Here is a 15,639-nt window from a genome sequence, read left to right on the forward strand (position 1 = left end):
GGAGAGAGAATTTTGACATTTAGTAGACAGACCCCAAAACAGAAACAGATACCAGTAAAATATCATACCACCAGTGAGTTGTGAGCTGCCTTTGCTATGAAATCAACATTGATGCCCCCAATCACCACCTGGAAAACAGAAGACAGATGCTTTCATTATGGCAAGAAATTGTTAGAAATTTAGTCAATCCCATTTTGGAATCGTAAAGTGCCATCCCAATCAACCTGTGACAGAGTACAGAAAGAAGGAGCAATAACCTTATAATATTATATTTACACAAAATATTGTAGCACAAAAAACTGCAAGGACGTTGCCCTATATAAACATTATTAATTCCAGCACTGAATTAGTTAATATGTTTAACTAGCGATGCTGTCATGTCTTGTAAAGCACTTACTGGCCTGGAATCAACGTGAGGGGGTGCATGCCTCTCTGGATACCTAAATTCTTTCGTCAGGCCTCCTTTGGGTTTCCAGATCTTACTGAGAGCTACTGCAATGCGACTGCCCACCTTGGCGTTGTTTCTAATAAGTGCAATGTCTGTGGATGGAATGTATCAGGAAATATTTCTTCTAATTATTAAAATATCAGTCTGTATGTTCTCCATGTCAGGGGTGGATTCCCATACAAGGCATTATAGACAATAAAACAGTTGTGTTTACCCATGGCACTGCAAAATACTGATAACCACATAGTACTTTGTCAACATTTATGAAGTTGCTTTTTCTGTAGATTTGTTGAGAACCAAGGGAAGTGTAGTTTATAAACATCGGCAGTGGAAAGCTTAGCCATTACTGATTTCGAACGATATTGCTCAAGGTTAGTCAAATGGTCATGGCTAAATAGCAGTTTGAAACTCTTTTATAAATTCCCATTTTATTTCTAAGTGCTACACATAATTGGGGGTTAATCATTGCGGAGAATTGGAAAAGGTATTTCAAATGTAATGCTTAATTGTGAATGTAAAAAAAAATCCAGTTTGCAAATAATTTATTCTTCTACAAAATGTTTCAATTAATAAATGTTAATTTAATGGAAACAGAGGGGTAAAAACTGCCCCCTATTTTTTAATGCATTATGAATATAACACATAAAAAATGTAGCAAAGCAATTCTTTGTGCCGCTAAATGCAGAGCTACCAACAATTCATCCGTTCAGGGGTGATAAGAAAAAAAAAGCCTACATGAAAATTGCATGTTTGGTCCTTTTTGTACTGGACTTGTCCATTGGAGCACCCTGGATTCCATGACGAAGGGTTGAGTGCACTTCCACTATATATATATGGCTGCATGAAAATTGCAGACAGAAAACCCCCTACTGTCACGAATGAGCACAAGAAAAATGACCACATGGAAAATTACTCACATTGAAAAATTGCCCACACGGAAAAATAGCCACACTGAATTTTATGCATGTATAGTAATTTGCAAGAAAAATGTTTGCACAATACAGGCATCTAGACAATTTTGTTTTAATGAAGCAGTGTTGTAATGCCCCTGTAGTCTCACTGCTCAATTATCTACCATTTAGGAGATAAATCACTTTTGTTTCTGTTTATGCAGCCCTAGCCACACCTCCCCTGGCTGTGACTCACACAGTCTGCATGAAAAAATTGTTTCATTTTCAATCAGATATTAACTTGCTCTATAGTTTTTTATCTCCTGCTCTATAATTTAAACTTTATTCAAACATATGAGGCTCCTACAGGCTGTAACAGGCTAATAAAAGAGCAGGAGATAAGAAATTCTAAATTAACCCCTTAAGGACCGATGACGGTTCAGGACCGTCATTCGGAAACATCCCCTTGAGGACCGGTGACGGTATTTGGCAACGGTATTTGGATACTTACGCGATCGCCGTCGTTCCCCTGACGGCGATCGGCATGCTCCCGGTGTGGGGAGACTGCCTGCAGCCCAGGCAGTCTCCCCGCGGCAAATCAGGACCCCACGGCCACGTGATCGCTCTAACAGAGCGATTACATGGCCGCAATAGGTGCCTGTGTAACTGCCTGCAGGGGGACTGTCTGTGCTGACAGGCAGTCTCCCTGAAAGAGTAAAATCAAAAATAAAGTTAAAAAAAAAGCAATGTGTAAAAAAAAAATATTTATATATATATATATATATATATGATATATATACACATGTATTATATCTATATATACGCATATGAATATAAAAATACACTTACCATATATACTCGAGTATAAGCCGACCCGAATATAAGCCGAGGCCCCTAATTTTACCCCAAAAAACTGGGAAAACTTATTGACTCGAGTATAAGACTAGGGTGGGAAATGCAGCAGCTACTGGTAAATTTCTAAATAAAATTAGATCCTAAAAAAATTATATAAATTTGATATTTATTTACAGTGTGTGTATATAATGAATGCAGTGTGTGTGTGTATATGAATGCAGTGTGTGTATGAGTGCAGTGTGTGTGTATGAGTGCAGTGTGTATGACTGCAGTGTGTGTGTGTATGAGTGCAGTGTGTATTACTTTGCTGCAGAAGGATTTAGATAGACTGGACACTCAAATGGCAGATGAAATTTAATGTTGAAAAATGCAAAGTTATGCACTTCGGCGTAAAGAATACACAAGCAACGTATACCCTTAATGGAAGTGAATTAGGGATAACAACACACGAAAAGGACTTGGGAATTGTTATAGACAACAAACTATGCAACAATGTGCAATGTCAATCAGCAGTGGCCAAGGCCAGTAAGGTATTGTCATGCATGAAAAAGGGCATTCATTCTCGGGACGAGAATATCATTTTGCCTCTCTATAAATCACTGGTAAGACCACATATTGAATATGCTGTGCAATTTTGGGCACCTGTTCTAAAGAAGGATATCATGGCACTAGAAAAAGTGCAGAGGCGGGCTACAAAATTAATAAAAGGAATGGAACATATCAGCTATGAAGAAAGGTTAACAAATTTAAACCTATTTAGTTTAGAAAAACGTCGCCTGAGAGGGGATATGATAACATTATACAAATATATTCGGGGCCAATACAAACCATTGTGTGGAAATCTATTCATAAACCGGACTTTACATAGGACACGAGGCCATGCGTTTAGACTGGAAGAAAGAAGATTTCGTCTAAGGCAAAGGAAAGGTTTTTTTACTGTAAGAACAATCAGGATGTGGAATTCTCTGCCTGAAGAAGTGGTTTTATCAGAGTCCATACAGATGTTCAAACAGCTACTAGATGCATACTTGCAAAGACAGAATATTCAAGGATATAATCTTTCAATGTAGGGTAATAACTGCTTGATTCAAGGATAAATCTGACTGCCATTCTGGGGTCAAGAAGGAATTTTTTGTCCTAGCTTGTTGCAAAATTGTGCTTCAAACTGGGTTTTTTTTTTTGTTTTTTTTTGCCTTTTGCCTTTTGGATCAACAGCAAAAAACAGGTGTGAAGAAGGCTGAACTTGATGGACGCAAGTCTCTTTTCAGCTAACTATCTAACTATGTATGTATGAATGCAGTGTGTGTGTATGAGTGCAGTGTGTGTGTATGAGTGCAGTGTGTGTGTATGAGTGCAGTGTGTGTGTATGAGTGCAGAGTGTGTGTATGAGTGCAGAGTGTGTGTATGAGTGCAGAGTGTGTGTATGAGTGCAGAGTGTGTGTATGAGTGCAGAGTGTGTGTATGAGTGCAGTGTGTGTATGAGTGCAGTGTGTGTATGAGTGCAGTGTGTGTGTATGAATGCAGTGTGTGTGTGTATGAGTGCAGTGTGTGTATGAATGCAGTGTGTATGAGTGCAGTGTGTGTGTGTAAATGCAGTGTGTGTGATGCAGAGTGTGATGCAGAGTGTGATGCAGAGCCTTGGTGGGGGGTGGGCATTTTTTATATATTTTTTTATTATTATTATTATTATTATTTTTTTTATATTATTATTTATTTATTTTTATTATTATTTTCTTATTATTATTAATTATTATTTTTTTCGTCCCCCCTTGATACATGGCAGTGAGGGGGGCTCTCCTTCCCTGGTGGTCCAGTGGCATTGTCAGTTCAGTGGGGGGGAGAGGGGGCTGTCAGAGAGCACTTACCTCTCCTGCAGCTCCTGTCAGCTCCCTTCTCCTCCGCGCCGGTCCGTGCAGCTCTTCTGTCAGCTCACACTGTAAGTCTCGCGAGAGCTGCACTATGACCCCGCGGCTCTCGCGAGACTTACACTGGGAGCTGACAGAGGTGCTGAACGGACCGCCGCGGAGGAGAAGGGAGCTGACAGGAGCTGCAGGAGAGGTAAGCGCTCGCTGCCAGCCCCCAGTCTGTATTATGGCAATGTAAATTGCCATAATACAGACACTGACTAGAGTATAAGCCGAGTTGGTTTTTTTCAGCACAAAAAATGTGCTGAAAAACTCGGCTTACACTCGAGTATATACGGTATATTTAAATTACACACGTATATATATAATATATATAATAACTATATATATATAGTATATATATATATTATTATATAATATAAATAATATGTAAATAAAAATAAATAAAAAATGTAAAAACATTTTTTAATAATTTTTTTCAAAATTATATATATATATATATATATATATATATATATATGTAATTTTATTCTAATGGTATTTTGAGAGATATATATATATAGTTATACCAAAATACCCTTAGAATGAAATGATATATATATCTATGTATAGATAAATAAAAATAATACGAAATATACATATGTCCATATACATAATTACATAAATAATTTCATAAATATACACGTAGACTTCAAATATATAAATATGTATATATATTTAAATTCTACGTGCATATTTATGTAATATTTTTACATAATTAAGTAATTTTGTTGATTGCAATTTGAGGGACATGCCAGACAACCCAGGCCGAAAGTCCAGAGAATTTAATTTGCTAGCACTGTGTTTAACCCTGTAACTTTATATGACACCTTAAAACCTGTACATGGGGGGTACTGTTTTACTTGGGAAACTTCGCTGAACACAAATATTAGTGTTTCAAAACAGTAAACCATATCACAGCGATGATATTGTCAGTGAAAGTGAAGTTTTTTGCATTTTTCACACACAAACGGAACTTCCACTGATGATATTATTGCTGTGATACGTTTTACTGTTCCGAAACACTAATATTTGTGTTCAGCGAAGTCTTTTGAGTATAACAGTACACCACATGTAGAGGTTTTATAGTGTTTTTGAAAGTTACAGGGTCAAATATAAGGCTTGATTTTACTTCTTTTTAAAAAAAATTGTCAGATTGGTTATGTTGCCTTTGAGAGCGTATGGTAGCCCAGGAATGAGAATTACCCCCATGATGGCATACCATTTGCAAAAGAAGACAACCCAAGGTATTGCAAATGGGGTATGTTCAGCCTTTTTTAGTAGCCACTTAGTCACAAACACTGACCAAAGTTAGCGGTTTTTGCATTTTTAACACACAAACAAATATAAATGCTAACTTTGGCCAGTGTTTGTGGCTACTAAAAAACTGGACATACCCCATATTGAATACCCTGGGTTGTCTACTTTAAAAAAAATATGTACATGTGAGGTGTGATTCGGGGATTTATGACAGATAACAGTGTTACAATGTCACTATCGATAAATTTAAAAAAAATATATTGAAACAGCAATTTCTACTTGTACTTATAGCCCTATAACTTGCAAAAAAAAAAGCAAAAAAGCATGTAAACACTGGATGTTTTTAAACTCATGACAAAATTTGGAATCTATTAAGCAGTTTTTGTCATTAGCTTTTGTAGATAACTAAAAGATTTTTCAAGTAAATGTCCAAAAACATGCTTTTTTTTAAAAAAATTCACCATATTTTATAATTTTTTTTAAAAAGTAAAATATATGACATGATACAAATAATGGTATGTAAAGAAAGCCCTTCTTGTCCTGAAAAAAAACAATATATAATATGTATGGGAACCGCAAATGAGAGAGCGGAAAATTACAGCTAAACACAAACACCACAAAAGTGTTAAAACCGCTCTGGTAATTAACTTACAACATGGCCAAAACAGGGGGCCCGGCCGCCCCTGCGACCCGGTATGTAGCCACTGGGCCAGTCTCTTCTCCTGGGGGGCCCTAGAGCCGGCCACCTCCGGGCCCCCCCGAGGCTGGCCCTGCTGCCACCCGGCTGGCCGGTCCTGCGCGCGCGCGAGGGAGCACTCTCCCCTGAGTGCTTCCTCTTCAGCTCCCTCGCGCACCGCGTAGGGATGCCGGCGCCGGAAGATGACGTCATCTTCCGGCGCCGGTATCAGTACGCGGCGCGCGAGGGAGCTGAAGAGGAAGCACTCAGGGGAGAGTGCTCCCTCGCGCGCCCGCCAGCCTGACTGCCCGCCGGGTGACCGGACCCCCAGGAGCCCAGCAGCACCACTGGACCCCAGGGAATCCCCTCAGCACTCCAAAAGGTAAGGAGGCTGGGGGGATTAAATACAAAAAAACGTTAGTGTGTGTTAGTGTGAGTGTGAGTGTTAGTGTGTGTTAGTGTTTGTGTCTGCTAGTGAGTGTCAGTGAGTGTGTTACTGTGTGTGTCTGTTACTGTGTGTGTTTGTGTGTGTTAGAGTGTGTGTGTCTGCTAGTGTCAGTGAGTGAGTGTGTGTCTGCTAGTGAGTGTCAGTGATTGTGTTACTGTGTGTGTCTGTTACTGAGTGTGTTTGTGTGTGTGTTAGTGAGTCTGTTTGATGTCTGTTAGTGAGTGTGTGTTTGTCAGTGAGAGTGTATGTATGTCTGTCGCTGAGTGTGTCTCTGTCAGTAAATGTGTGTGTCTGTTAGCTAGTGTGTATGCGTCTGTTCGTGAGAGTGTGTGTGTGTCTTCAGCACTTACCTTTCTCCAGCGCCGGACTCCCTTGGCGCAGGGGAACCCTCCGCCTCTCAGCTCCGAATGCGCATGCGCGGCAAGAGCCGCGCACGCATTCAAACCGCCCATAGGAAAGCATTACTCAATGCTTTTCTATGGACGTTCAGTGTCTTAGAATCGCGGAAGCGCCTCTAGCGGCTGTCAGTGAGACAGCCACTAGAGGCTGGATTAACCCTCAGTGAAACATAGCAGTTTCTCTGAAACTGCTATGTTTTCAGCTGCAGGGTTAAAACCAGAGGGACCTGACACCCAGACCACTTCATTGAACTGATGTGATCGTGGTGTCTGTAGTGGTCCTTTAAGTGTGTGCATCTGTATGCACTGGCGTACATACCGCGGTCGCAGGGTTCGCAGCCCTGCAACCCCTGCGACCAGGTGCCCGCCGCAATGTGTTGCGGCCCCGGTCCGCCAGAGTAAGCGCGGGGGGTTAGGGGGGGCCCACGGATCAATTTTCGCACCGGGGCCCCATGGGTCATGTGTACGCCACTGTGTATAAACAAAGTGATTTAACTCGTAAATGCTAGAGAACTGCATGGACATGGTCTATACTCCAAACTGCTTCATACAGCTAAAGTTGTATTGGTGCCTATAGTGTTCTTTTAAAGTACTATAGATATGTATTTAAAGATATATCATTTTAGATAACAATTTATCTCCCATTTCTGAGCATGAATAGGTATTACCTATATTTTATATTGTTATAGATATCTAGATATACAAAATATTTTCTATTCATATGCAACAATTTGCGTTGTGATTTTGAAGTTTGAATTTGAGTTTGATTTGAATTTATTTAAGTATAATTAAATAATAATTTTGCTATGTTGTAAGTATTCTAATTCCTTGCTAAACAAAAGTTTTCCTATGTATGAAGAGGACTTTAATGCTCTTGAATGTAAATGTTTGTAAAGAAAATAGGGTAAATAAAAATGAACTTTTTTTTATCAATAAACAGACCTTTAATTCACATTCTCACTTGTGAATCAGGGTAGAGCCCAGGTCCCCTTGTCATGACATTATTGAATAAAATAAACAAGCAAACTAATAATACTAACAAAAAATGGGTACTAATATATAATAATAATAATGGGTACTAATATATATATATTGTAGTAGTTAGTATTATACGTTTGCTTAACCATATTTGTGTTAGTATTATTAGTTTGCTTGTTTATTTTATTCAATAAAGTAATTTATACTGAAGATGCATCATCTTTATTCTGCTTTTTGGGGATATCAAGACATTTAGCCATTTGTGGCACCTTAGAGACTGTTATATAGAGCCTGGGACGGCTCTGGGCCATGTGAGTGAGAGTCCAAACTTCATCCCTCATTTCTATATGTTCTTTTATGGTTTACACTATGTTTTGTTGCTTTTTTTGTTTTTTAGGCTACCTGTGGTAACCTGTGTTCCTCAACCTTAAGGATACATGTTTGTATGACAACATTTGTATTTTATCTCTATAATACTTATTGTGTCACAGGTTGTTTTTCCTGGCTAGTATAAACACTATCTTTTTGGTTTATGCTTTATTCAGCGTTGGGGAATCACTTGTTTTTTTACTAGTTTGACACATTATTGCCCTTGAAGCGCCTGACACACTTGATTGCTTTTTCTTTCAATTTGTGCATTTGGACAAAATCTATACAGGCAGTCTGGCTGCCAGATTGACACCTCTGGTGGGCTGTGTTACAGGTGAACACATTGCGGCAGTCATAAGACACTTTTACAACTGAGACTGGGTGAAGAATACTCTCTGCACGTGCAGTTTTGCAATAAAGCAAAGTTGTTATGGTGCTTACAGTAACCCTTTAAGGTAACTAAATGTTATTGAAAGGATGCCTTCTGGTCAAATCTAAAATACATATATCCCAGCATGGCACTTTGAAATAGTGAAATATAAGGATTAGTCTTTTTAAAGCACTGTTTAGGTAGCAGAGCATATTGACACAGTTGGATTAGTAGCAAACAGTCTATAGCAAAGGATACTGGATTCCAAGGACTTTCCTCCCGTGAGCTCATTTACTCTCTGCAGCACAAATGGAGTCACTTCTTTTCCCAGGATACCATTTAACCTGATGTAAAAAAACTGGTGTTAACTGGTGTTAAAATGATTTGACAAAGTGCCTAGATAAATGGTCTTTATCAGAATAAGGTTCCCACCAAAGGCCCAAAGAGATCCATACAATGATATTAAAGGAACACTATAGGGTTAGGAACATGAACATTTATTCCTGACCCTATAGTGTTAAAACCATCATTTTATTTCCCTATACATTATAGGTTAACTATTTTCCAATCTAAAGCTATGTGCAGAAATCAGTCCAGAGACACGTTATAGATGCCATGGTCAGCATAGATTTTAGTCCTGGCAATTTGCCACCGATAACAACCAACGTGTGTTATAAATATCATGATCATGGTCTCAGTTCACCCTATGGTCACCACCAGTAACATTCCACATACTTAACTTAGTCTAGCAGCCTGATCGGCCCCAGATACCGTAGTCCCCCACGAAATATCCCAAGAGGCCAGTCCACGCCTCCTGAGCATTGTGATTGTGGGACACCAAACAAATATTATTAGTTTGGAGACTGAACGAAATTCTTTACTTTCCTGGATATGTTTTATCCTTAACACATTTAGCCATTAATTAACCTTGTAAATAGAGGCTAAAGTTGAATGGTGATGATCAGCCCTAAATACAAAACATAGGGAGGTTACCTGAAGTGCAGATATTTTGTGGCACTTTTAAGATTAAGCTCAAATTGATGGAGGTAGTAGTATTAAGGTTAGAAAATGAGAATTTCGAACGCTGCATACTAACTGACATAAATGGGCAATCTAATGGGAAAAAAATAAATATCCAAGCACACCTGAGGTTTCTTCCAAAAAGCAGTCTTTCTTTGAAGCAAGGAAGTGGAGACAACATTTCAGCTCCTCTCTGAGCCTCTCTCAAGTCTTGATAAAGGCTCAAAGAGGAGCCGAAACGTTGTCTCACTTCCTTGTTTCAAATAAAGACTGCTTAATTTAAGTCAACACTATTTGCTTAGCTGTAGAGTTAAAATGAATTACATAAATACATATATTGTCATAAACAGTCAAGGGTCAAGATTATGTAAAATAAAGTTCAGGGATCAGCTGGTAATCATTGTTTTTATATTTCTACTTTAAATCACCTGTGCATAAATACAAATTTGCCACCCACCTTGCTTCACTAAGTGCCTGCTGAATTGCCTTCTCTATCACTTGTCCAGATGCTGAATGCTCATGAGGAATAGGAATAGCGATTAGAAGACCACTACCCAATCTGAGCTCCAGAGAGTTGGCTGGTTGGAGGAGAAACTACTGGTTAAGGTAATTCTAAGGAATGATAAACAAGGAGGAAAATAAATCCTATGCCCTCCCCTTGTTCTCCAGCCCAGACATTCTGTGGCTATCCAATTGCAGACTTCCCAATACAGCTCAATGAGTAGTGTTTGCAAGGCTGGTGTTATGAGCAATCGTCTGCCACTTGAGTTCATTGACGGCCAGGGGTGTAACCAAGTTAATTTTTAAAAGTGCCAATTTGTGTTGAAATCTGCACTTTTGTAAAATGAAAAAGAGGACACACTCTTCACACATAAAGTACTTTAGGTGTGTGGAGTGTTCTTTAAGTGACAAAAATTCAATGGGTTTCTAGTACTATATGGTTTACTGGTTAAACAGGGAGCCATGCTCAAAATAATTAGAATTTTTCAGATTTAAGCCTCATATTTGGAATTTTCCACACTTGACAGTTTTCAGAATAACGACCCGCATTTAAAACAACGAGAATAGAATATATTCTTCACAGCAGTAAAGTACAATAATACTGAAATCAGTAAGATTCTACAAGAAAATCCCACAAACAATTCTATTAGTTCTATACTACTTGAATACCCAAATCTATATGATATACAATCTGACCACCCTTACATTGATAAGACCTAGAGTGTAATTTAGGCCTGTAAAGATTTAGGCCTGTGTACAGTCAAGGGATGATTCTCATTATCTTATAGTAAGTAGGGGTTGTAGTCCGGCACTTTTAGTCTATCATTGCCATCCAAAGCTTTTGGCTGATAATGGAGAACATCATTGCTCTTTGGGTGCCCTGGTTTTGTCAAACTGTTTCAAAACTACTGCATAAAATTACCTTTAGCAGTTATGATGCTTTGAATGGCATTTAACAATTAATAAAATATAATAATTAATAATTAAATCTCTGTCTGAATACAGGTTATTCAATTAATTATATTTTCTTTGTTTCATTAGGGTTTCACTTTTTCTGATAGGAAAAGAATGATATATTTCTCAAAGTTTTTGCTAGATAGAATGATAGTGGTGGAATATTAGAGGTTTAATATGTCAAGGGATCTTAAGATCAACCAATTAAAAGTGATACAAGGTATATGATTCATCTGATTGTAGCTATATTTATTCCCTAAGTTACAATTAATAATAATATGATTCATTTAAAGGAACTCTATAGTGTCAGGAACACAAACATGTATTCCTGACACCATAGTGGTAAAATGACTATTTAGGACATGGGTCACCTCTCTTACTTTAATATGGTGATTTTAATCACCTTTTTCCCACACCTCGCTGGTCTTGCCATGGCTGGCCCCTCCTTGCCCCGCTGAACCCATAGGAAAGCATGGTAAAACGCTGCACTCTGCAATCAGCATCTCCTCATAAATATGAATTGAATCAATACATCTCTATGGGAAACGTTCAGCACCTCTATGCAGATCGTGGACATGCTAAACGCCATTGCTGAACACTGTGCAGCACTGACCCAGGAAGCATCTGTAGTGGGTGTCTGAGTGGCTGCCCCTAGAATTGTTCCTATGCAGTAATGTAAACACTGTCTTTTCTCATGAAAGGCAGAGTTAACATTAAAAAGCCTGCAGGGACATGCTATAGACACCAGAACATCTACATTAACTTAGGATAATTGTCTGTAGGAATAATTATATATAAGTTTGTTATAAGAAATATAGTTACCAATTAATTGTGCAGCCTCCACTTCATTTTGGACATGACAGGGGGCCTGGAAACCACTTTGTGGTGTAAAGAAGGCAGGAAATTCTCGGGAATCCCCAAAGGTAGAAACACAGACCCCTTCTGTTTCCTGTCATAAAATGCAGAAGAAAATGTAAGATCAAAACTTAAGGACTGCCATTCATAGTCAATGGCCTTCATTAGTTGGAAGTGTTCCAGAGCCCAATTGTATGGACAGCAATCAGTCTGTCACATAATACAATTACACGATTACATAATTTTAGCAAGACTCCATAAAAAAGGGAGTAATAATCTTCTCCTTTACCAGATATTCCAAAGTCCGGCCGATGTCTAGAATGGATTTTATTCCAGCCGATATAACAGCTACGGGAGTCCTTCCTAATTCTGTCAAATCTGCGCTAATATCCATAGCTAAATTACAAAGAGAAAATACAGATTGATAAATTGTACACACAAGAACTGACCTTTCCCCCTTTACTCTTTTATTTTTCTAACTCAGTCCCTTTTTTTTCTGTGTTCCTTACTTGCCTACTGTAGCTATAGAGGAATTCTCTCAGAAGAGTTTGGACAGGTTGGGTAGGGAAGTCTCCTTCTATATGGTTGGTGGTTTGAGACCATTTCCCAGTTTTTCCTTTCTTGTAGAGAGTTTATTCCCACTTTTCTGTGGATTCATCATGCAGTTTCTAATACACTTTTTTTTTGTTTTGGTAGTTTTCTTCTAAACATTGTATGTCATCTATTTGCAAAAAAAAAAATCTTATAAATAAAAAAGATGGTAAAAAAATAAAAAAGAAGCGAGAGATGGTAAAAAAAAAAAAAAAATTTATAAAAGTTTTTAAAATAAATAACTTAATGGGTTAGTGGATGTGGCGAACTTGCTCTCGCCACGAGCTCTTGGAGGAGACTGCTTGCTAGCCTCCTGCCTCAGGACTATGGGCCTGTCACGTATTCATCCGCACATAAAAATGTTGTTAATGGCATTTACCGTCCTGACAGGAAAAGTTGTGCCGAGCAGCATTACCGTCCTGACAGGAAAAGTTGTGCCGAGCAGCAATCATGCACATGGAAACCTGGTAATTGCTTTTGGGGTCAAAGGTCGGTCATGGCCAATCAGATCCACAGGAGGGTTTGTGCTGAGCAGCAATCATGCACCTGGAAACCTGGTAATTGCCTTTGGGGTCAAAGGCCGGTTACAGCCAATCGGACACACAGGAGGGGTATTTAAACCCAATTCTCCTTTTGCTCATTGCCCTGTCATGGTTTCATGCCTATGGTTATCCGAGAGTGCATTCCTGATCTTGATTTTCTGGTATTTGAGGTTTCATGCCTATGGTTATCCGAGAGTGCGTTCCTGATCTTGATTTTCTGGTATTTGACTTTGGCTTTGTTTTGACTTACCTGATATCTGGTATCCTTGACTTTTGGCTTTCCCTCATCTTTGTGTCTGATTCTGTGTCCCTGACCTCGGCAAGTATTTTGACTATTCTTGGAGACGTTAAGTCCGGCCATTCTAATAATGTAATCCTGACAAGGCCATGCTAAAAGGCTATTGAAAGCCTGGGTTCGTGGGATTCCCTTTGACTGTTCGGTAACCTAACCAACCCGCGAACTGCGGACCACCTCTGAGCTTATTGACCCTTGTTAACCTCTCCTGACAGTTCTATGAGTGTGGGTTCTAATTGTGCGGCTGGGTGGTCACCGTTCATATGCACCAACGCGTGGGAACTGTGTGGTGGCCATCTTGTTGACGAGAATTCAGGCAGCAGTGTTTGGGCGTCGATCGCGTGGAACAAAGAAATCGGACACTGAAACTCCCGAACACCGCTGAACTTGGACGAACGCTTGCTCCTTCCCAACACACATCATGAGATTGCCACTCGGTAGGTTTGTTCGTATGGTTCATACAAACAAACGCTACCAAGAAGCCAGAGTGTGCTTTCGGTATTTCTTTCATATTGAACTCCCGAAGTTGACCAGCCAAAAGCACAAAACGCCCTGGAACTGTTTTGGGCATAGGACCATGTGTGCGGCCGGTCAGAACTCTGTTTGTGGGATCTGAGCGCTTTTCGGATATGTTGAGCGCTCAGATCCAGGCTATCCGGGGATGTATAGACTGTGGGGGTTCCTATGTTGGATCTATGTGTTTTTATGGTTTTTCATATTTGTTACTGTCAAGATGACAATGTATTTTGTGGACATTTTATGCACGTTTTATGTTTATGCGCGTGTTTTGGGGAGTGTCTACTGTACCAGATTCTGTTTAAATGTGAGCCATTTGGCTGGGAATAATCAGTTCTTCTTCACCCTTCACTAAGCCTCGGCTCGTGTTTGTGTGATACTGCGGTTACCCCTTCAGCAATACCTATAATCACTGGCAGCTATAATCACTCTGGAGCTATCACAACTGGGAAGGGGCGACCACAGGCGGTAGAAACCCATCTTCAGGAGGGTATACCACCACAGTGGATTACTGATAACACATACAAATCTTGATTTGGTTTTTCCAACAACACCTAAGAGCATGTTGATGGATTTTTTTTTTTGTTTATTAAAATTCAAGTAAAGCACGCTATTATATCACAAATTCATTTTGAGATGGCAAGAATAGGGCATTTGATACAAATTTCTGGGGAGACATCAGAGGCCTAAAATATTTTTTAACCATACCAAAACCTAGGAATTCTATGTGTTATAGGAATAGCATAGTTAGTTGTTTCTCTTAATCATTGGTTCACATTTCAAAAGTGTGGTCAAGAATCATGCAACTGCCATAAAATTACAACTCCCATTATGCTTTTCGAGTCTGTAGATGGAAAGTTTCAGAGCTGTATGTTGGCCACCTAGGATAACAGTGTCAGTGTTCCTTGAAGACTCATTTCTAGATTGTAATTTTGGATGCAACATATAATAAAATAAAATAAAAAAACCTTTAGTCTTCCATCATATTTTCAATATCTCTGTAAAGATGTTATCAACCCTTGCATAACAGTAACATTTGATAATGAAATGTCAGGGTGCTTAGTTTGAAAATGCATGCAGGCTCCTTACTTGTTTCGCCATCACGATGAACGCCTCCTACACCTCCTGTTACAAACACAGGAATTCCAGCTCGGTGTGCAGCTATCATGGTCCCAGACACAGTGCTACCACCAGAAAGGCCCTGGTAGAAAATTAACCACATTTTATGGCTATTAATTTTAAATGAAGAACGTCTGCATGTTATAGAATTATTAAGATGGAATGACGGATATAAAAAGTTAGCAATCATATCTAAAACCAAAAACAAACATACAGATGTAATCATTGAACCCATTGAAAAGTAGTTTTATAGTCAAAATGTACAGACTTCCAGCTGCTTGCAATGAACTAATCAAACATAAGCAATTGAAATAGCTCAACAACGAATGCTTCAAGTGGTCTCCTCAAATTCAACTGAAAATGCAAGTTATAATGACTTCTTCAGACTCAAAATTATTCAACCCCTTCATGGCAAGCATCTGTAATACTTAGCAGAGTACCCTTTTGCTGTTATGACCTGCTGCAAACGAGATGCATAGCCAGACACCAGCTTCTAGCAGCTAAGGTGCCCACATGTCCCGGATTGCCTGGGACAGTCACGCATTTTCTGGGTCTGTCCCGGGTACCTTCATTCTGGGACAATGTAATGTCCCGGAATGAGCTGGGCCCCATAGCACCACTATGCCAGCGCCGCGGGCCCCCATTTGCTG

The 15,639-nt window shown here is 39.2% G+C and overlaps 1 protein-coding gene across 5 annotated transcripts in view; it reads right to left on the bottom strand.

Moving 5' to 3' along the window:
- The window catches only part of LOC134602585 (uncharacterized), a 128,992-nt gene that overhangs the window by 86,020 nt on the left and 27,333 nt on the right, over positions 1–15,639 (bottom strand). For 4 of the 5 annotated variants that reach the window (XM_063447602.1, XM_063447601.1, XM_063447598.1 and 1 more), the window contains exons 5-11: positions 14,960–15,071; positions 12,216–12,322; positions 11,894–12,020; positions 10,074–10,194; positions 8,855–8,940; positions 398–540; positions 69–128 (exon numbers count right to left, since the gene is read on the bottom strand). In XM_063447602.1, coding sequence (XP_063303672.1) covers positions 69–128; positions 398–540; positions 8,855–8,940; positions 10,074–10,194; positions 11,894–12,020; positions 12,216–12,322; positions 14,960–15,071 — 756 coding nt within the window. The remainder of the gene's footprint in view (positions 1–68; positions 129–397; positions 541–8,854; positions 8,941–10,073; positions 10,195–11,893; positions 12,021–12,215; positions 12,323–14,959; positions 15,072–15,639) is intronic. The other variant, XM_063447600.1, reaches the window with a different exon arrangement.

This window comes from Pelobates fuscus, chromosome 3 (assembly GCF_036172605.1).
Source record: "Pelobates fuscus isolate aPelFus1 chromosome 3, aPelFus1.pri, whole genome shotgun sequence".
NCBI classification, from domain to species: Eukaryota; Metazoa; Chordata; class Amphibia; order Anura; family Pelobatidae; genus Pelobates; species Pelobates fuscus.